This window comes from Oryctolagus cuniculus, chromosome 19 (assembly GCF_964237555.1).
Source record: "Oryctolagus cuniculus chromosome 19, mOryCun1.1, whole genome shotgun sequence".
Taxonomy (NCBI): domain Eukaryota; kingdom Metazoa; phylum Chordata; class Mammalia; order Lagomorpha; family Leporidae; genus Oryctolagus; species Oryctolagus cuniculus.
This window is the reverse complement of record NC_091450.1, coordinates 6,692,089-6,711,053: the sequence shown is the minus strand read 5'-3', so window position 1 is coordinate 6,711,053 and position 18,965 is coordinate 6,692,089. Positions and strand designations below refer to the sequence as shown.

The 18,965-nt window shown below is 64.5% G+C and overlaps 4 protein-coding genes across 7 annotated transcripts; 2 read left to right on the top strand and 2 right to left on the bottom strand.

Annotated features, from left to right (window-relative positions):
• Positions 1-774: 774 nt before the first annotated feature.
• CD2BP2 (CD2 cytoplasmic tail binding protein 2) lies at positions 775-3,261 on the bottom strand. Of its 3 annotated transcripts, none has more exons than XM_008248745.4 (7): positions 3,132-3,261; positions 2,506-2,606; positions 2,207-2,342; positions 1,943-2,100; positions 1,385-1,820; positions 1,192-1,298; positions 775-1,102 (listed from the first exon to the last, which is right to left on the bottom strand). In XM_008248745.4, exons 2-7 carry the CDS (start codon positions 2,578-2,580, stop codon positions 992-994), a joined length of 1,023 nt encoding a protein of 340 aa, XP_008246967.1. In that variant the 5' UTR covers positions 2,581-2,606; positions 3,132-3,261; the 3' UTR covers positions 775-991. The 3 variants fall into 3 exon arrangements, with proteins under 3 accessions (XP_008246967.1, XP_008246968.1, XP_017193247.1); XM_008248746.3 differs by having other exon boundaries at positions 2,987-3,186; XM_017337758.3 differs by lacking the exon at positions 3,132-3,261 and having other exon boundaries at positions 2,506-2,875.
• Positions 3,262-3,322: 61 nt separating this feature from the next.
• On the top strand, positions 3,323-10,497 carry LOC103345202 (sesquipedalian-1). 2 transcript variants are annotated; one of them, XR_011384732.1, is made up of 3 exons: positions 3,323-3,843; positions 4,110-8,459; positions 8,869-10,497. XR_011384732.1 is itself a non-coding variant. In XM_008248744.4 (2 exons), the coding sequence occupies exon 2, from the start codon at positions 4,131-4,133 to the stop codon at positions 4,740-4,742; it is 612 nt and encodes a 203-aa protein (XP_008246966.1). In that variant the 5' UTR covers positions 3,328-3,843; positions 4,110-4,130; the 3' UTR covers positions 4,743-4,878. The 2 variants fall into 2 exon arrangements, 1 of the variants encoding a protein (XP_008246966.1); XM_008248744.4 differs by lacking the exon at positions 8,869-10,497 and having other exon boundaries at positions 3,328-3,843; positions 4,110-4,878.
• TBC1D10B (TBC1 domain family member 10B) lies at positions 4,872-13,841 on the bottom strand. The gene is made up of 9 exons (XM_002721739.5): positions 12,586-13,841; positions 9,943-10,042; positions 9,737-9,844; positions 9,552-9,658; positions 7,330-7,444; positions 7,153-7,218; positions 6,799-6,988; positions 6,361-6,515; positions 4,872-6,278 (listed from the first exon to the last, which is right to left on the bottom strand). Exons 1-9 carry the CDS (start codon positions 13,500-13,502, stop codon positions 5,652-5,654), a joined length of 2,385 nt encoding a protein of 794 aa, XP_002721785.3. The 5' UTR covers positions 13,503-13,841; the 3' UTR covers positions 4,872-5,651.
• Positions 13,842-16,780: 2,939 nt separating this feature from the next.
• Positions 16,781-18,959, top strand: MYL11 (myosin light chain 11). The gene is given in 7 exon segments (NM_001082761.2): positions 16,781-16,858; positions 17,471-17,566; positions 17,839-17,914; positions 18,120-18,224; positions 18,331-18,409; positions 18,620-18,668; positions 18,762-18,959. Coding segments are annotated over 7 exon segments (513 nt in total). The 5' UTR covers positions 16,781-16,855; the 3' UTR covers positions 18,867-18,959.
• The last annotated feature ends 6 nt before the right edge of the window (positions 18,960-18,965 follow it).

Genomic DNA, 18,965 nt, shown 5'->3' with positions numbered 1-18,965 from the left:
AGCAGCAGAAGATGGCCCAAGCCTTTGGGTCCCTGCACCCACGTGGGAGACCCAGAAGAAGCTCCTGGCTCCAGATCGGCTCAGTTCCAGCCATTGTGGCTATTAGGGGAGTGAAACAGCGGATGGAAAACCCCTCCCTCCCTGTCTGTCTGTAACTCTGCCTCTCAAATAAATAAACCTTAAAAAAAAAGGGGGGGGGGGGGGCAGCGCTGTGGCACAGCAGGTTAATGCCCTGGCCTGAAGCGCCAGCATCCCATATGGGTGCTGGTTCTAGTCCCAGCTGCTCCACTTCCAATCTAGCTCTCTGCTATGGCCTGGGAAAGAAGTAGAAGATGGCCCAAGTCCCTGGGCCCCTGCACCCACGTGGGAGACCCGGAAGAAGCTCCTGGCTCCTGGCTTTGGATTGGCTCAGCTCCAGCCGTTGCAGCCAACTGGGGAGTGAACCAGCGGATGGAAGACCTCTCTCTGTGTAATTCTGACTTTCAAATAAATAAATAAATCTTTTTTAAAAAAATTAAAAAAAAGAGAATTCCTGCTCATCCTTGGTCTTCGAGACGTCCCACTAACACCTGCAATTCCTGGGCCCGGGGCTCAGGTCCCCAGCGGCTGTGAGGACAGAGGAGGCGAGGTCAGCACAGCGAGAAGCCCGCGCAGGCGCAGATCAGGGCGGGGCCCACACAGGACACCTGCCAGTCAGGGAGGCGGGAAACGAAGGTGAGGAGGGTTCAAGGCACCGGGGAGAGACCACGGCAGAGGAAAAAGCGTACAAACACATAACAGTCTGAAGGGCTGTGGAGACGGCCCCCGGCTCCTGGCCGTCAGCACAGCCGAGGCCCTCGCACACCACTAAAGGCATTTTATTGGGAAAAACAGAAATTGAAAAGTAGCCTCCAATCTTCTCCCTGCCCAAGGCAGCTGGGGGCCGGCTCCCCCAAAGTCCAGCAGAGAACGGGGGAGGTGGGGGGGGCGCCCAACTGGGCCCTCCGCAGGCTCAGGTGTAGAGGTCGAAGTCGATGCGTTTGGAGTTGTAGAACTGACCACCCGGGGGATCCAGCTTCCGGCAGTAGACTCCGTCTGGGAAGTAGCCTTCGCTCACCCAGGTCTGCAGGTAGACAGGGCGGGGCTGACACGGCGGGGCGGGGCGGGCCGGGGGTGGGGCGGGGCGTGCGGGGGAGGGGGGGGGGCGCTCACCTGCATCTGGGCACTGGTGAAGGGTCCGTAGAGCTCGGCCTCCCCGGTGTTCTCCCACTTATATTCCCACATCACGTCCACCAGGCCGTCGCCCGCCGACTCTGCCTCTGCAACCAGAGGCGGAGCCGATTGGAGCTCCACTGCCCGGCCTCCAGTCCACACCGCTGCCCCTCCTCTGCCCTCCAAAGCTCACCTTCTCTCTGGGGAGGGGTCGGGGTCTCCAGCTCCCCCTCAGCCACCTCCTCCGCAAACATGTCCAGGGAGGGCGGGGGCGTGGAATCCTGGGCCCCCTGGGTCCGACACCCCAACCCCTTCAGCCGCATGGCCAGGCGCTCTCGAGTTTCCTGGTAAACGCCAAGGTTGCCCCGGGCCACCATCTGGTCAGCCAACCCAGACAGCCGGTCCAGGCGCTGGGGGGAACTGGGCCGCCCGGGCCCCTTGCTGTTCCCTTTGCCCCCTCCTCGGGCCCCCAGCCGCCTCAGTGCCCCGGCCACTGTCTCCCTGGGCAGCAGCAGCTCTAGAAGTCCCTCGAGGAGGGCTTGGGCGCTCAGTGGTGTCTGGCCCAGGCTGTCCTCCTCCTCCGAGTCTGAAGCCCGGCGCTGATCCGGGGGCCGCTCCCTGATCTTCACCTAGAATGCAAGAAAGGGGTCAGGGTCGGGGGCTGCAGGGGGTTGTTTCCTACAAACCTGCTCCAGGAGCCCAGATCCAGCCCCCCCACCCCACCCCAGCCGTGCTGAGCCCTGGGCCGCACCCAATCAATATTGTCCAGCCAGCTGTCCTGGATTTGAGCGTCCCGGTTCAGGAAGTAGTTGCCATCGGCATCAAAGTGGCCTTCCTCCATCTCCTCCTGCAGGTTGAAGGGAGTGATGCGCACCCCTCCCTCACTGGGGAGCGTGGCTGCTTCCTGACCTGCATCAGAGACAGAGTCGCCCCATGCGAGGCATGCAAAAAAAAGAGAGAGACAGGAACCTCCCTCCCTCAAGTCCCCACTCGTCCCTCCCTGGGTGCTACTCACCTTCCACATCCTCTGAGGCCAGGATGTCATACTTGCTGGACCCCTCGTCGTCATCATCCTCTTCATCGCTGTCCAAGGAGTGCTTGCCTTTGAAGCGGCTCCCGGGACCCCCGGGCCCAGTCACGGGGTCCACCAGCTGAGAGCAGGAAGGGAGAAATGCAGAATTCTCAGCTCCTCCCAGACTCCAGCATCTGCACCCAAGCTGAGCACCCTCCAAACCCAGTCCTGGGGGACCTGCCCTCCTCTTCAGGCTCCGCTCTGCCTCCCCTCCCCCCAACAAAACGGTCTGGCCCCCTCACCTTCTTCCTGGGAACACTGACTTCATCCTCATCCTCGTCTCCCACGCCTTGGAAGGTCACTTTCCGCTTTGGCATGACGGGCCAGGGGGGCTTCCCTTAACCTGATGGGGGAAAAGTTGCAGAGGAAGCGGCCTGAGCGGGAGGCCACCCACTGCAAGAGAACCCTGGCCACAGGACACGCTTCCTGGTGCGTGCCAGGTCCATTGGGAGGGAAGAGCACAGAGAATCGGGGGCCAGAGCGGGAGCTGCAGCCCGGAGGCTCCCACGGCCTCGGCTCGCCATCCCAGAGCTAACGGAGCTGGGACGCCAGGCCAGACGCGGGGAGTATCCCCACCCCGACGACAGGGGCCCGGCTCCCCCACGTGACCACGCCCATATCCGGCCTCCGCAGTCTGAGCGCTACCGGGCTCGGCGGGCACACACACCCGCTCCCGCAACCCCAAAGCCCTCGGAGCCCGCGGGGCCCGGGCCGACCCAGGACCTGGCGCTCCCGGCCGCTCTGCTCCTCCTCCTCGCGCCGAACTCCCAATTCCACGTGGTTGACCCCCCAACTGTCCCGGGGTGTGTACAGATTAGAGGGCGGCACAGCCACGGGGACTCCGGCAGCCAGCCCCGCGCGCGCTCACCTGGGGATCTAGGGGAGGCAGGGGAAGAAAAGGAGAGATGCTTTCACCAGGGCTGTATCCGGGGCACCTGGCCGCCATCACCCGGAAGCGTACGGCGGAGGCCGGAAGTGGCTTCACTCCACTTGAAGGACTAACAGGAAGAGCGGGCGGAAGTAGGTAGTGAGCTAGGCGGCAACCTCCAACCCTGTCCCCCGCCAGGAGTGACGTGAGCCGCGCGGGTCTGCAGCGGCGAGGAGTGTGCGGGCGCCTAGACCCTGATCGGCGCGGAGGATGCCCCGAAGTGGCTTCGATGCCCTCACGCAGCCTCTGGGGGATGCAACTCCACTTAGAGGGGAGCCCAGGGTCAGGATGGAGGGGCAGAGGAGGAGCAGAGCCGATGGGTTCCAGCCCCAGGTGCCCCTTCCGGGGTTCGCACCACCGTTTCCCGCAGACTGGCCAAGTGCCTTACACTTGTCAGAGCTGCGCCCTCTCCTAGCGTGAGGCGCGGCCCTGCTCTTCTCCCTAAGGGAAGCCAGGCTCACCTGATGGCCTCTGAGGGCACTTGGGACACTTTCAGAACCCAGCCGCCTTTAGGACCCAGGGGAAATCACGTGCTCCACGCCTGTCCGCGGAGCCAGTTCCTGATTTCTGAGGCGGGGCAGCCACTGCTGCAGAGGTGGCATTGTCGCGGGTGCCCTGTGGCCAGCCCAGAAGCCCCTGTGCCTGCTCTCAGGTAGGCCTAGGAAAGGGCAATGGTCCCTCCGGCACCACAGCGGTGGGATGAAGCCCCCGCCCCCTTAGCAATCAGGGCCCAGCGACCCTGCCTAGGTGATGGGATTTGAGGCGGGGAGGTGGGCGGGCCTGGCCCTGGGTGGTGGGACAAGACAGCTAACGCCCAAGGGTGTGCAGGCCAAGACTGTGCCCAGGCAGAGCCTGCTGGAGCTAGGAGGGCGTGAGCATCCTCCCAGGCAACCAGGGGACCACTCCTCTCTCCCCCAGGGTCCCTCCAGGGCCACCACCATGAAACTGCACCGCAAGTCTGTGCTCAGTTTCTTCCAAGGCTGCAGAGCCCAGGCCCCAGACCAGGAGGGCATCTTGCTGAAGAAGGGGGCCCGAAACAGCAGCTACCAGCGCCGCTGGTTTGTCCTCCGTGGAAACCTCCTCTTCTACCTGGAACACCAGGAAGCCCACACTCCCCTGGGCCTCATCCTGTTGGAGAGCTGCCGGGTGGAGCCTCGCCTTAAGGCCGCAGAGCCCTTCGCCTTCACCATCGTGACCCCCGGGGGAGAGGGCACAGGGGGGCGGGCCTACAAGCTGGCCGCAGAAAGCCAGGAGGAGCTGAGGGCTTGGCTGTGGGCGCTGGCCGGGGTGAGCTGGAGGCGGCTGGCTAGGCTGCTTCCCCCCATGGAGGCCCAGTACCGGGAGCTCTGCCAGGCGGCTGGCCAAGAACCCAGGTGCCCCGCCGAGGACTGTGGCTTTCTAGCCATCCTCGGGCCCCACTCCAGCTTCCAGGAGCTGCACGAGCGCTTTGGGAAGGAGATCCGGGTGCTGCTGGCAGTGCACAGAGGACTCCGGGAAGCCAGGTCCCAGGCAAAGCTGGAGCAGCTCAACCAGTGTTTGTCGAGTGACTGAGAGGCAGACCAAAGGCCAGGGAGTACCCGTCTGCAGAGATCACCGGAGACCCAGGCCCTGGCTCCTTCCCACCCTGCACCCTAATCCCGGCCCCAAACCCCTTCATCAAATAACACGGCAGGAGACGGCCCAGGGACAACAGCAGGTTCTTTTCCGGTTCCTCAAAGCGCCACAAGGGGTGGGGGCAGAGACAGAAGAAAAATGTAAACATTGGGTTCCACCCCCTGAAGGCCAAGGGAAGACCCCTTACTCAGGGGTTGGAAGGGATGGAGGTGAAGGGGGGGTCCTGGTAAGACGAGGCAGGGGAGGCCTGAGAATACAGAGCGAAGGGGGAGGGGTGGGGGTGTGAGGGGAAGTGGGAGACGTCCTATCCCAGTGCACGTCCCCTTAAATAAACCAGAGCGCAGAGCATTATGGAAACCGAAGGACAGAAGTGGGAGCGGGCACCCCCACCCGCCGGCCCCGTCCTCCATACATAATTACAGCACAGCCTCAGAGACCAGGAGCGAGCCGGGGCCCGGGCTGGCAAGTGGGGGAGACCCCAGGTCCGCAGAAAGGGAAAAGAAACCCAGCTCCCCCCGCCCCACCGTGGGGAGGAGGAGCCACTGGAGTGTAGGAATCCGCGAACTGCTGCCGCCTGCCCCAGGTGGCGGCCCTGTGGTGACAGTCAATCAGGGCAGCACTTGGGGGGGCCGGGGGACTGGGGCAGGAGTGACGGAGACCCCGACTAGTCCTGACGGGGCAGCGGGCTCCAGCCCGGCACGGCCGCCCACGCGCGGCGGCTGCCCTGGCCGCTTTCCTCACGGAGGGTCGGCCGCGGCCCGCTGAGGGGCTGGGGCAGCCTCCCCGGCCAGGCCTGCTCCTGCCCAGCGGCAGAGGGGGTCGCGCAGTCCAGCGCGGGGTCAGAGGTCAGAAGTAGGCGTCCTGCCGGGGCTCGGCGGCCGAGGCCCTGTCCCCGCCGTCCGCGCCGTCCTGGGAGGCCGGGGGCCCGTCGGCCTTGCGCCGCAGCGAGAGCTTGCGGGCCTGGCTCTTCTTCTCCTGCCGCTCCCGCTCCTGCTCCTTCTCGCGCCGCTGCCGCTCCTTCTCCCGCCGCTCGCTCTCGCGCTCCTGCTTCTGCCGCTCCTTCTCCCGCTCCTTCTCCTGCCTCTGCCGCTCCTTCTCCTGCTTCCGGCTCTCCTTGCCGGAGCCCAGGGCGGTGCTGTTGCCGGTAGGTGAGGGCAGGGATGCGTGCAGTCCCTCAGCGGTGACCACGGGCCCTGGCGCCGGCCCGGCACTGGCCCTGCGGGCCGGCGGAGGTGGGGAGGGGGCCCCTGCCGCGGCCCGGGAGCCTCTGCTTTTGAGGCCGGGGAGGCTGAGGAGGCTGGAGGAGGGGCCGAGGGGCGGCTGCTGCCGCCGGCGCTCCTCGTGGATGGCCCGGGAGCCGTGCAAGCGCCGCGAAGGCCGGTACTGCAGCTCGCCCCTGGTCTCTCGCCACTTCTTGAGTTGGGCTGCGTTTTCCCGCTCGATCAGGGCTTCTGTCACCGGGAGATTGGTCACCTGGAGGGAGAGGAAGGGGGTGCTGGAGGAGGGGCAGGGCGGGGACGGGCTGCAGCGGGGGAGGGGCGAGGCCCGCGCCTACCTCGTGCACCAGGAAGTCCTCCTGCATGCACTGCTGGGGCAGGCTGCGCAGCTGCTCCATGGTCTCATACATGCCCTGGCAGGAGCGCAGCTTCTCCACCGAGCCCAGCGTGTGCCGCAGCAGCACCAGGGCCACTCGGAAAATGATCTTAACGCCTGCAGGGTCAGGGCACGGAACGAGGCGGGGTGAGACCCAGGATCTCAGCCTCGGCGCCCCACGCCACGTCACTGAGGGGGAGACCGAGGCCTCGAGCAGGGAGATGAACTGTTTGGGGTGTCAGACCCCTGGGAGGGAGCGACAGAGCCGAGATCAGGCCTCCTGACGACGAAGCCCCGGAGCAAGGACCTGTGGTCCACGGCCCCTGCGAGGGCACAGAACCTCCTGGCAGCCCCCGCAGAAAGCCCAGCCCCCTCCTGGCCCGGCCGGCCACCGAGTTACCTTCACAGAAAAACATGTCCCAGACGCGCAGGACTGACGCCCAGGGCAGCGTGCGGGCAAAGATGCACATGAACCACTCCGTCATGTAGAGCACGGGGTCGATGCGCTGCCGCCGCAGGTGCCGATGAGCCAGCGGGGAGGCCCGGCGCAGGAGCGCGAAGAAGATCTCTCCGTCCAGCTGGATGGCCTCCTGCAGGTGGGGTGAGCCATTCGAGAGGGCCTGGCCTGCTGCAGCCCCCGGGCTCCGCGGCGGGGGGAGGCCCAGAGAAGACAGACGGGCCAGGGGGTAGGGCAAGGCCCCCCCGCCACCTGGGGGAACAGCCACGGCCCCACGCGCCCAGCCTGCACACTCACCAGCCCTGCACTGTAGTAACCGGGGAGGTACTTGTCACAGATCTGCACCAGGCACCAAAAGGCTTGCTGAGGGGGGCAAGGGTAAGGGGAGAGGTGGGGCTGAGACATGGAGCTCCCCCGCCTCCAGCGCAGGCCAAGAGCCCCGCCCCGCCGCGCCCCAAGACCACAGATGCTGACCTCAGCGGGCATGTGCATGAGCAGCACGGCGGCCACGGGGGCCTGGGCCTGGCAGTAGCCCTCGTCGGGCCGGTAGATGGTGTAGGCCTTCAGGATCCGGTACAGGTCCTGCTGCCTGTGGGGATTGCGGGAGAGCTTCAGGGCTGTCGGGGGCTCTGGACCCCCAACCACACTTGCCCCCACAACACACACTGCAGGCCAGACCCCCATGCCGTTCCAGGTCAACCTCAGGGCTTCCCCACCGCATGTGTCCTGCCTATCCAGCGTGAGCCAAAGGTTCAGACCCTGGGCCTCTGCCCGTGGCTGCGCACCCACGTGCTCCAAGCCCAGAACAGGCTGCACCCTCTCCCTGCTTCATCTGCCACCATCCCATAAGCCTCCAAGGTCGTTTTCTCCAGGAAGCCGTCCACAGCCGCAGCATCTGCCTCCTCTAGCACTGCCCGGAGGATGTGTTTATCGCCGCAGGGCAGAGCCCGCCTTATCTCTCCCACTGGCTTTGGCCAGTTCGCCCCGGCCTGGAAGCAGCCGTGCCTCCCGTCTTCCCGGTCTCTGCATCCAGAAGAACCTCTGCCCTAGCCCTGGTCCTCTCCCTCACAGGGGCCCCTCCGCCGGGTCTGGGACCTGCATCCACTCAGCGCCCCACCAGGACAGAGAGCCTTCCTCTCTCCCACGGCCAGTCACCGGGGCCAAGCAACACCACACGCTGAACCCCCTCACGTCTCTTCCTCTGGCTCCACGGCCACTTCCAGCTTAGACCTCCACCTCCTGTCCAGAAAAAAGTGATGCCCCCAGGCCCCGTCCCAGCCTGCATCTCACACACTCCTAACAGGACGGCTTCCCCCAGAAGCCGGCGTGCGCACGTGACCCTCACCTGTGTTTTGCCTGCATCCCACCTCTGCTACTATGAACTGAGCATCTTTTCCCGCTCGGCCAGCGCCTTCTTCCAAGACCAGTTACACAGGTTGGTCTCTAACTCCCACAGGTGCCCACGCGCCCCCCAGCCTGCTGCTTCTCATTCCCGTCTGCTGCACTGGTCCTCCTTATCTCCCCACTCTCAGAACGCTGGAGCAGCAGGGCTCATTCTTGGACATCTACCCTCGTTGCCCCGGAAACCGCATCCAGCCCCGTGGGTAAGGTTCAGTCCCTCTTGAAGTTGACAGCTCCAACTTCCAGTTTCTCTCCAGTTTCACCTTCTCCCCTGAAACCCAGACTTCTGTGCGTGACCCGGCCGAGCTGCTCCCCGCTCCATCTGCGTGTCCAAGGAGCATTCTGAACCAAACACCCAAAGGCGAGCTCCCAATGCACCCAGGCCCACCTCTGCCCGCTTTCCCAGGCGCACCCGCAAACAGTCACCCCATCCTTCTCGACTCCTCAGGCCCCAAATCTCACAAGTCAGATTTAACCTCTCTCTCTCTTACACGCCACGTCTAAACCATTAGCAACTCCTCGAGTCTACCTCAAAATACACTGGGAATTCAGTCACTTCTCCCGACTTCCTCCGCAACCCTCCGGGTTGACCCATCGTCATCTCTCTCCTAGACTAGGAAAGAGCCTCCTCCCAGCTCTCACCCTGCCCTGGCCCCCAGGAGTCTGTTCTCAACGCAGCCGCCACACGCCTGGAGCCTCACCCCCATCGTCTCCTGCTCTGGCGCCTCTTCCACCCCCACCCCCACTTCACACACAACACCCTGCCCTCCTTCTCTGGCGCTAGAATATGACCAACCCCGCGGGGCGGGAGCTTTTGTCTTTTCGACCACTGCCGTCATGGATGCCTCGACCCAGACAGCAGAGAGCGAGCGCTTGGTAGGCCCCGGGAACGGATGGACTTCTTGCTGGAAGCCGGCCACCTGAGGCTGACCTTGTGCGCTCCTCGAGAGCGGTCTGCCAGCCCGTCTTGAGGAAGCTGGGCCGACAGAACAAAACCCGAGTGCCTTGGCCCACCGCCAGGGGCTCCTGACGACTGAGCTCTGCACAGCGCCACTGCCCAGACACACAGCAGCTACGTAACGCCTCGGCCAGCAAAACCCTGCCCCCGGCTCCGGCTCGCATCTCTTTCAGACCACAGCTCCACACACACCCCTCCCCAGACCCTTCATGTGACAGGAGCTGACAGTCCACGACGATCCCTCTGCCAGGCGTCCGGGAGGGCGAGCGCTGCTCTCAGCCCGCCCCGGGTCCCCCTGGAGCCTCGCTCACCACCCGGTGCAGCCAGGCCGCCTTACCCGTGCCCGCCGCGAGCAGCAAACATCTCGTGGAACGGGAACTGGCGGTGCAGGTCCTTCTCAATCACGTCCAGCCACTTGGGGTCCCCGGGGGCCCGTTCCAGCTCCTGCAGCGGACAGCAGGGGTCAGCTGAGGGTGGGGGAATGGGCGCCCCTCGCAGACAGGCCCGCAGGTCCGCACGCACCTCAAACTTGCCCGGGTTCTGCTCCAGGAGCTCCTTGCTGTTGGACAGGTACTGCCAGGCCTTGGCGCGCAGGGAGGAGGGGATCCCTTTCCGGCAGCGCAGCTTCACCTGGGGCGGAGGGGCAGCAGGGCCGGCTTCAGGCCCCGGGACACGCCTCCCACACCCCACCCCTGCACTGTGCTGCCCGCCCCTCAGCCCTCTCAAACCTTCTGGAAGCGCCGCAGCAGCCACTTATCCCAGCTACTGAACATCTCCAGCCACTTGAGCTCCCGCTGCCGCGCCACATCCACGGGAATGGAGCTCTCTCTGCGGGGGGGGGGGCAGGAGGAGGTCAGTGGCCGTGGTATAAAGCCGGGATGGCGGGGAGCCGGGGCCAGCCCCTCCCCGGGCTCCAAGGAGAAGCTGGTCCCTCTACGCGCTGTCCCACACGGGGTGCCTGGCCGTCTGGCCATCGCGGCCCCAGTTCACACCCAGAAAAGGGCTTCCTCCCCAGCTGTCAGCTATACGGAGATGGTGCTCACTCCCACTGTGACACATCCGAATCTGGGGAGTCACGTTTTGGGGACCAGTGTTGTAGCGTAGCCAGTCCAAGTCCCAGCTGCTCCACTCTGCTCCAGCTCCCTGCTAATGGCTCGGAAGGCGGCAGAAGATGGCCAAGCGCACTGCAGCCATCTGGCGAGTGAAGCAATGAACGGAAGCTCTCTCCCCCTCGCTCTGGAACTCTGACTTTCAAATAAATATGTAAATCCTAACCAGAAGAAGTCTTGTTTTGCACTAGACTGGCTTCCAAGCCCTAGTTTCAGCACCTTACTCCCTGTGTGACCTTGGGCAACTCATGTCATCCTCCCAAGCCTGAGTTCCTGGTCTGTAGGGCGTTAATGACAGCACCCACCTGAAAGGGCGTGTTGGCACACAGGGAGCAGCGCAGAGGGCGAGCTGAACCGCCATCATACCAGATCTGGCCTCCTTACAGCCCACTGTTGGCGCTTCACCCACCAGACTCAGACCCCTTGGCCTCCGCAGTCTCCTCTACCCCTCCTCCAGGAAGTCATCCCAGATTTCAGGGGAACAAAGTTCTCCTTGCCCCGTCTGCCCACGGCTGTGTCAGAGCTTGGCCGAGCTCAGCCACCTCGAAGGAGCCAGGACCAGGGCAGAGTGGAGTGGAAGAGCGCGCCTGAGAGCAAACCCAGGGCTGCCCCTTCAAGCTGAGGAGCCTCGGCAGGTGGGGACCAGCCACATCCCAGTCGCGAGGACCACTGAAAACCACAGATCAAGGACCACTAAAGAGCAGGGGCTAGAACTCCCCAAACACAGGCACCCTCTCTCATTCATCCCGACCGCAGGTCAGTTCCAAACTAAGGGCTGGAGGCTAAGCTACTTTTCCTGCCCGCAGGAACGCCCAGCCTAAGAGGGAGACAGCTGCACCCCCCAAGACACACAGGAGAGGAAGCTGATATCAGGGCAGGCTTCCTGGAGGCAGGAAGCTCAGCAGGCACTGAGGACTGAGAACCGAGCGGGAAAGAGGGCAGGAGGGCTCTCCTGGCAGGTAGGAGGCAGGGCCACGCGCACAGTGCCGGGCAAGGAGTGCTGGGAGAGCAGAGGCCGGCAGGGCTGGACAAAGAGGAGTCTGTGTGCAGGCTAAGGAGCTTGGGCTTCGCCCTGGGGACAGTAGGGAGCCGCAATCAGCTTTGCTCAGAGGTGGGCTCCTCGGGCATGGGCGATGGGCTTATAGGGATCCAATGACGAAGCAGGGCAAGAGCACCCCCGCAGCACCTGGCGCACAGGCCGGGCTCTGAAACCAGCGACAGCGCGGTGCTGGGGGGCCGCCGGGACCCAGACCCGGGCTACCCTAGAGCGGTTTACTGAGCAAGTGCTCCGTCTGGGAAAGCACCAGGGTCAAACTTCAGGACCCGGGCGCTGCCACTCAACGGAAGGTTCTCCAGTTTTTACTGCCTTATAACCCCCACCTACAGTCCCCTCCCACAGCCCCCCCCCCTCCCAGGCTCACACAGCCACCTGCTTGGGCTCCACAGTTTAAATCAGCTTCAGCTGAGGTCCCAGGCCAGCCAAAAAGCCCCCTCCCCGTGTGCTCCTGGAACCGTCTGCCGGCCTCTGGGATAAAGCCGGGTATTGCAGTGCAGGCGACTGTCCGAGCACCAGTGTCTGCCCCCAGGTGACGCGATCCTGGGAAGCCGGGTTCATCCTTGGGACCAGGCTCAGGGCCTGGCCACCTGAGGGGCCAGGGGCATGGGGTCGCGGAAGTGACCAGCAGGTTAAAGGGGCACCAGGCCACGGGCAGGATCTGGAGGGAGGCCAGCAGAGGTGAGCAATCCCTCCCTTCTCCCGGTGACTCAGGCCCCCCGGAGGGCACTAGGAAAGAGTCAGCCAGGCTGCAGGAGGTGAGGAAATGGGGAAGAGGACTCGGCCACCCCCTCTCCTCCGGGGAAAGCACAAGCCCCCGCCCCCTCCGTCGCTGCCTGCAGGGTCTCCCTCCATCAACCAGGCTGCCCTCCCCCGCCACCCCCTGGCCGCTGCATCCAACCTGGGGGATGCAGGCCGCGGGCGCCAAGGCCCGTCTCACAGCACAGCGCCAGGGGCAGTGACCTTCCAGTATCACCACACCCGACTCCACCGAGGAGGAAATGGAGGTGCGGGGATGCGAATGCCCCAGAGGTGAGCTCTAGGCTCGGCCCCAGCGCTCCCCACCTCGGGGCTGAAACTCCTGCCAGGATGCTCCCGCTACTCATCGCCACCCCCTGCACCCCCCGGGGAGGCTGCGCTGCCCCGGGCTGGCCCAGGTGTGCCACCTCCCCTCCCCGGGACAGGGACGTTGGGTGGGGGGTACTCACAGGCTGCCCGAGTACTGGCTGCCCCCAAGGAAGCCATACTTGTCCGTCTTGCGCAGGGCCAGCCCGTTGATTTCTGAGTCCGAGCCCATGGAGCTCACATCATCCGCCAAGGACTCCAAGGTCCCGGACATGAGGCTCACGGAGTCCAAGTAGCTGAGGGTGTCCGGGGCCTGCCCCCGAGGCCCGGAGATGCCGGGCCCCAGGCTGGACGTAGAGCCAAGGTCTTGAGAGTTTTCGGCAGGTTCCGGAGCGGGGGTCACCGTCACGACGGCCACGGGAGCCTCACACGTCCCCGGAGGGCCCGCGCCTGGCGCCGAGGGGTCCTCAGGAGCCGGCGATGCCGACGCGGACGGCGCCGCTGCGGCCCCGGGTCCACCTGTCACCACCTGTCCTGCTGCACCCCGCGCGGTCCCTCCGGGGGCCGCCGTGGTTCCCGGCTTCGGGGCAAGCGGGGGTTTGGCGGCCAGGGCCCCAGGAGCCATCCTGGAAGGGGTTCTGGTGGGAGTCCCGCTGGGGGTCCCCGGTGCCGGGGCGGTTCCAGCCTCTTCGGTCTTCGGAGGGTCTGTCCCGGAGGCCGAGGCCATGGACGTCTCGGCCGCGGGCGCGGGCGCGGGCGCGGGCGGCTCCGCGCCGGGGGAGACCTGCTTCTCCGAGGCTTCAGCTGAGGCTTCCAGGGTGAGCACCACCACCGTGCTGCCCGCCGCGGCCGGGGTCTGGGCCGGCCCTGGGACCCAGGCGGGCCGCGCCTCCCCGGGGGCCACCAGGGTGACCGGCGCCGAAGTGGCTGTGGTCACCGGCGGTCCCGGAGCCACCACCAGGACCGGCCCGGCCCGGGAACCCCGGGGCGGCGGCGAAGGGGCCGCGGGGGCGCCGTGACGGCGCGGCGGGGCCACCAGGGGCGCCGGGCCCGTCTCCATGGCCGCGGGCCGCCCCTCACATCCCCCCCGCCGGGGAGGCCGCAGCAGGCACCGCCCCTCAGGCCTCCCCGAGCGGCCCGCCGCGGAAGGGGAGAGGGCGAAGGGCGCGGCTCGGCGCGCGCCGGGGGCGGGGCGGCGCGCGAGCGGCGGCGGAGCGCGCGGAGGCGGGGCAGGGGTCGGGGGGCGCCTGGCGCCGGGGTCTCGCTCGTGCCCTCTCACCCCCGCGCGCGCTCTCGCCGCCGCCCCCTCCCTCTTGCTTGGGGCGAGCGGCCGACGTCGCGCCTGCGCACACGCCGCACGGCCGGCTAAGCGGCCAGCGTCTCCGCGTTCCACGCCTGCGCGCCGGCCGGCCCATCGCGCTCCTTTTTTTTCTCCCGCCTCGTTAGAGGATTTGGACGAATGATAAGAGAGGAGGAACTGGGGTTCTGCCAATCGTTGGAAGGGTGGGTGGGATCGGAGGCGGGAAGGAGGTGGGTAATCTGGAAGGAGGAAACGGAGCTGGCAAAGGTCTAAAGGGCCAATCAGGGGGTGCGTCCAAACAGGAGGAGGCGGGACTAAAGGAGTAACTAATAGCAAAGCGGAAACCTGAATCTTCTGGCCAATAAGCATGGCTGAGGAGGGAATGACCGCGGAAGGGCGGGGACGGGGGCGGGTACTGTGCTGTAGGAGGCGGGGCCTGCGAGTCTCTCGCTAACGAATGGTAGAAAGTGAGCCAATGAAAAGGGGAGTAGGCAGAGGTCGAATGAACAGACAGTGAGCTCTATTTGGGTGGTGACAGACAGCATCCGCAGTCAATCGGAAGAGCTGAGGAATTCTTTAGGTTTCCCAAGATGGTCAAGAAGGAATGACAGCCGGGAGAGGGCGGGCCAAACTTGTGATTAATTTTCCAACGCAGCCAACGGTTGCGTTCTCCTACTTGAGCGCCAGGGTGCGATGATAGATAGCTGTCTCAGCCAATGGTAGCATCGAAAGGGCAGGGATGCTACCAGCAGGCGGTGCCAGCCGGGAGATAGTCGGTGACAACCGGAGACAAGAGCGGGATGGGGGTGACAGTCGGAGACAGCGCGGAGAGCCGGGGGGCACTAGCGCAGCGCTTAACCAATAGGAGCGCCGCTCTGTCCTTCCCGAGTCCTCTCTGGGCCGCGTTCTGCCGTCAGCTCGGGAGCCCCCTCGGCTCTCACCCCGGTGGGCTGTGCGATCCAAGGCCGTGGTCCATCACGCCTGACTTCTCACCGTCCTTAATTCTCCAGCCCCGGCGCCCCGCCAAGCCCAGGCGACTCCAGCCAGAGCCCCCCAGTCCTCTAACCGGCCCATCCCTCTGGATCCCTCATTTCCTGCGGGAATCCGCAGCTGCATCCTCCTGGGTTCCTCCCCAGAATCCAGGCTCCCAGCCCTCAGCCCTGACTGCCCCGCACCCCTTCTGGATCCCAGAAACCAAGTCCGTGAACCCCCAGCACCAGGAGCACCCCATATCTGCGTCCCTAGTCTTTGGGGGAGCTAGGACCCCAGTCCCATCAGTCTTCCCTCTTTGCCACATCTCTACTCCCCATTTTCTTCTAAGAACTCAATACCAGAGGCCCCACAGGACGCCCTAAGGACCTGACCATAGGAGCTCCAACCTTCGGGTTCCTTAACACCTGCTTCTCTCTCTGACCCTGCAATTCTCCCGAGGCTGGGGGCTGCAGCTTCGAAGTTCCCCAGTCCCAGTGCAGGCGCAGCTCCTGGCCTCTTCGGTTCCAAGTCCGACCTCCTCCTCTTCAACTTCCCCACCTTCCACTTGGCCCCCGCTTCCTGAGCACGCCCCCAGTCCTCTTTTTGGAGTCCTGCTCCCCACCACCCAGGAATCAGTGGGCCCTTCCGGGGCCTGGACCCCCCACAGTAACCATATAAGGCGAGGCAGCTGCCATCCAAGGCCGGGAGGGGCTGGAGCAGGAGGCCAAAGGCAGCTGCTAAGTTTAGGGCAGCTCCTTCTCTCTTCTTAGACAACAGGTGGCTAGGCCCCAGTGCTCAGAAAAGAAAATGTCTTAGAGGCATTGGCATGGGGCGAAGGAGGGGGAAGGGAGGAGGCCTCTTTCTCAGGACATCAGGTCCTAGAGGGAGCAGGAGGAGGAGGAGTGTCCTTGCCAACCCGGGGCTCCCTCAACCACCGTTTCCCACTGCAGGGAGGGAGTTGGGGCGTTGAGGCCTGGCGGGTAAGATAGGGCACCCCAGAAGCACCAAGAGTGATGACGAGAGAAACCATGGCCATCCCAGCCAGCCAGGATGCCTCCCACCCCAGGACCCTGAGAGACGAGACCATGTCCTTCTCCTGGTTCAAACCTTCCCAAGGCTCCCCAGGGGCTCCTACGGCCCTCCAGCATCTGGGCGCTGGCTCAATTCTCACAACCTGAACACCTCTGACTTTTCCAGGCCTTGTCCACGCCATGGCCTCTGCCTAGCTGGCCTGCCCCTCCACCTCCACCTGACCTTCAAGGAGCCATTGTCATACCCCCCCTCCAAGACAGGGCTGCTCGGCCCCCACTTCTGGGCCCCCGAGCAGAACAGCTGGGATGTCACTTTATGCATTTATTTCTGTCTCTGGGGCAAGACTGTAAATCCACCTCCACCGCCACCGGGGCCAGGCCACTTGTTAATTGTAATGCGAGATCTACGGGATGGCCATTTCATCCCCATTTTATAGGGAGACACCGGGGGCCCACGGAGGAAGAGAAGCATCATTACTCAAAACTCCCCCTGACCTTGATAGGTGATGTGGAAGACCCTCTCTGGACCCCCACCTGCCACCCATAGCTCTCTCCACCCTTAGGCTCTACCCCGGGCCCCTCCCTCCCACACAGACACATCCATGCACTTGACTTCCAACTCCACAATGTGGGGGAATGGGGGGGAGTGTATTTGCTGAAGTGCACCCCAAAAGCTCAGCACACTGCCTGGCACGCCGCCAGTGCTCACAACACTTCTATGGGGTTTAGATCTGGGCCCAGCACACGGAGTAGGTGCAGGATCCTGGTTCTTGTCTCTCTCAGCGCTGGGCCTTGGTGTGTGCCCCCCCTGTAGGAGGAAAGAACCCCTCTTCCTGCCCTGGTCCTAGTAAGAAACACATCTCAAGACCCACTCCCTCCTCCCTCCCTCTGTGCGGCTCCAGCTGCTGTGGGCCCTCCAAGAAAGGAGAGGCCCTGAGCTGGGCTATTTTGGTATCTGGGGTGGGCACCCACAGGGCTAAGGTTACCCTGGTATGCTAAGGGCTCCCTGGGGCAAGAGTATAAAACCCCAAAGGGAGCGCCCTACACCGACTCTGCCTCTCTGCTCCTCTCCAGCAAGAGCCACTGCCTTGCCCCCAGGAGACCGAAGACATGGTAAGTGTGAATGCCCCCTGCCCCTGCCCTATCCCCTAGTCCTCAGGGCAGCCTCACCCTTTGGAAGAAAAGAGCTGGTTCCTAATTCAACAAAAGGTAAAAAAAATTAAAAAAGACTATTCCCTCTCTAGCTGTCCCTAAAGGGGAAAAGAACAGATGGACAGTCACCTGTCAAAGGACCCAGCCACTCTCACAAGGGTCCACTCCATCCCTTACCGCCCTCCACCTTCTGGGAGTAGCCAACCCAGGGGCCCCTCTACCTCCCGTTTTATACTTGAGAAAGGGGAGGTTCAGACAGGGGAAAATGAGTTGGATCAGGTTCAAACAGCAAGTTGGAGCTCAGGGGACCAAGAAGGGAAGGAAGCTTCCGCCGATCCATCGGCCGCTTGGGCAGGGTGGAGGGATGCAGACTTAGGGCATCCAGATGGGGAGCCGGGAGACACAACCTATCAGCCCCTTCCGCAAAAAAAATAGTCCCAAGGAGGAGGCGCCCCAGGCCAGAGAAGCGCTGTAGCAGAAGGGACTCAGAGACCCCTGAATCTAATCGCTCGCCCCCACAGAGAGGTGTGTGGCCCCGCTCACGGACCCCTTTGCCCAACCCTCACCTCCCAGGCACCCAAGAAGGCCAAGAGAAGGGCAGCAGCAGAGGGCGGCAGCTCCAACGTCTTCTCCATGTTCGACCAGACTCAGATCCAGGAGTTCAAGGAGGTGAGTGGGGGGGGGGGGGGTCGGGGTGAGGGGGATTGAAGGCTGCCTAGACACACGGCCTCTGCTGCCCCTCCCCCCCACAGCCCCCTCCCTGGAATGTGCACCTGTTGGGGGCGGGGGAGGGGAAGGGTTTAGAATTCCCTCCTCCCCTCCCTGCTGTGGGGTGGCGGAGGACAGCTGGCAGGGGGCCAGGATCTGATCTGCCCAGGGTAGGGGGTGCTGGAGCCCGGCCTTGCGGGACCCCCACTCCCTCACGCCATTGCTCTCCGCAGGCCTTCACCGTCATCGATCAGAACCGCGATGGCATCATCGACAAGGAAGACCTCCGGGACACCTTCGCAGCCATGGGTGAGCCGCCTGCCCCCACCCGCAGAGGGCCCGGGCATTCCGTGTGGCCCTGGGGTTCGGTTTCCACCCTGTGCGGTCCATTTGGGGCCTCAGTCTACCAAGCTGGAGAAATGGGCGGGATGATCCAAAGTGATGGGAGCAAGCAGAGCCCTGGCAGCCCCAGGACCCTGCTCCAGCTCGTGCCCCCCTCCCACCCCCACCCCAGGCCGCCTCAATGTGAAAAATGAGGAGCTGGACGCCATGATGAAGGAAGCCAGCGGCCCCATCAACTTCACGGTCTTCCTGACCATGTTCGGGGAGAAGCTCAAGGGTAAGCCAAGTGTCCGGGGTCCAGGCTCCTGGCTGCGTCTCCCTGGGTGTGGCGGGGTGGGGGTGGGGGACGCCCGGGGCTCATGTGCCCTCTGACCCCCGCCCAGGTGCGGACCCTGAGGATGTCATCACTGGCGCCTTCAAAGTGCTGGACCCCGAGGGAAAGGGCACAATCAAGAAGCAGTTGTAAGTGACCGCTTCCGCTGCCCCCATGCGGCCGCCTTCGCGTCCCACTTAGGGCTGGGCACTGCTAGAGGCAGGGAGGGACCGTGGACAGGGCGACACGGCCACATATTCACAGCCAATATGGGACAAGCGCCAAAGTGGGGAGGCCGGCGTGTTTGGGAGGCATCCAGAGTGAGCCCGGCCTTCCTCACTCCCCCCCTCCCCCTGCAGCTTGGAGGAGCTGCTGACCACGCAGTGTGACCGCTTCTCCCAGGAGGAGGTGAGCAGGGAGGGGCCCCGCAGCGGCGAAGGGGCGGGCGGGGAGGGGTCGCGTCGGGATCGCTGCGAGCTGCTGCCCGCGTCTCTCTCGCAGATCAAGAACATGTGGGCGGCCTTCCCCCCGGACGTGGGCGGCAACGTGGACTACAAGAACATCTGCTACGTCATCACGCACGGGGACGCCAAGGACCAGGAGTAGGCGAGCGTCTGGCGCCTCCGCTGACCCGCGCTCCCGGCTAGCCCGAGCCCCCGCCCCGACTCCCAATAAAATTCGGCTGGTCTCTGTTTCTTATGGGTG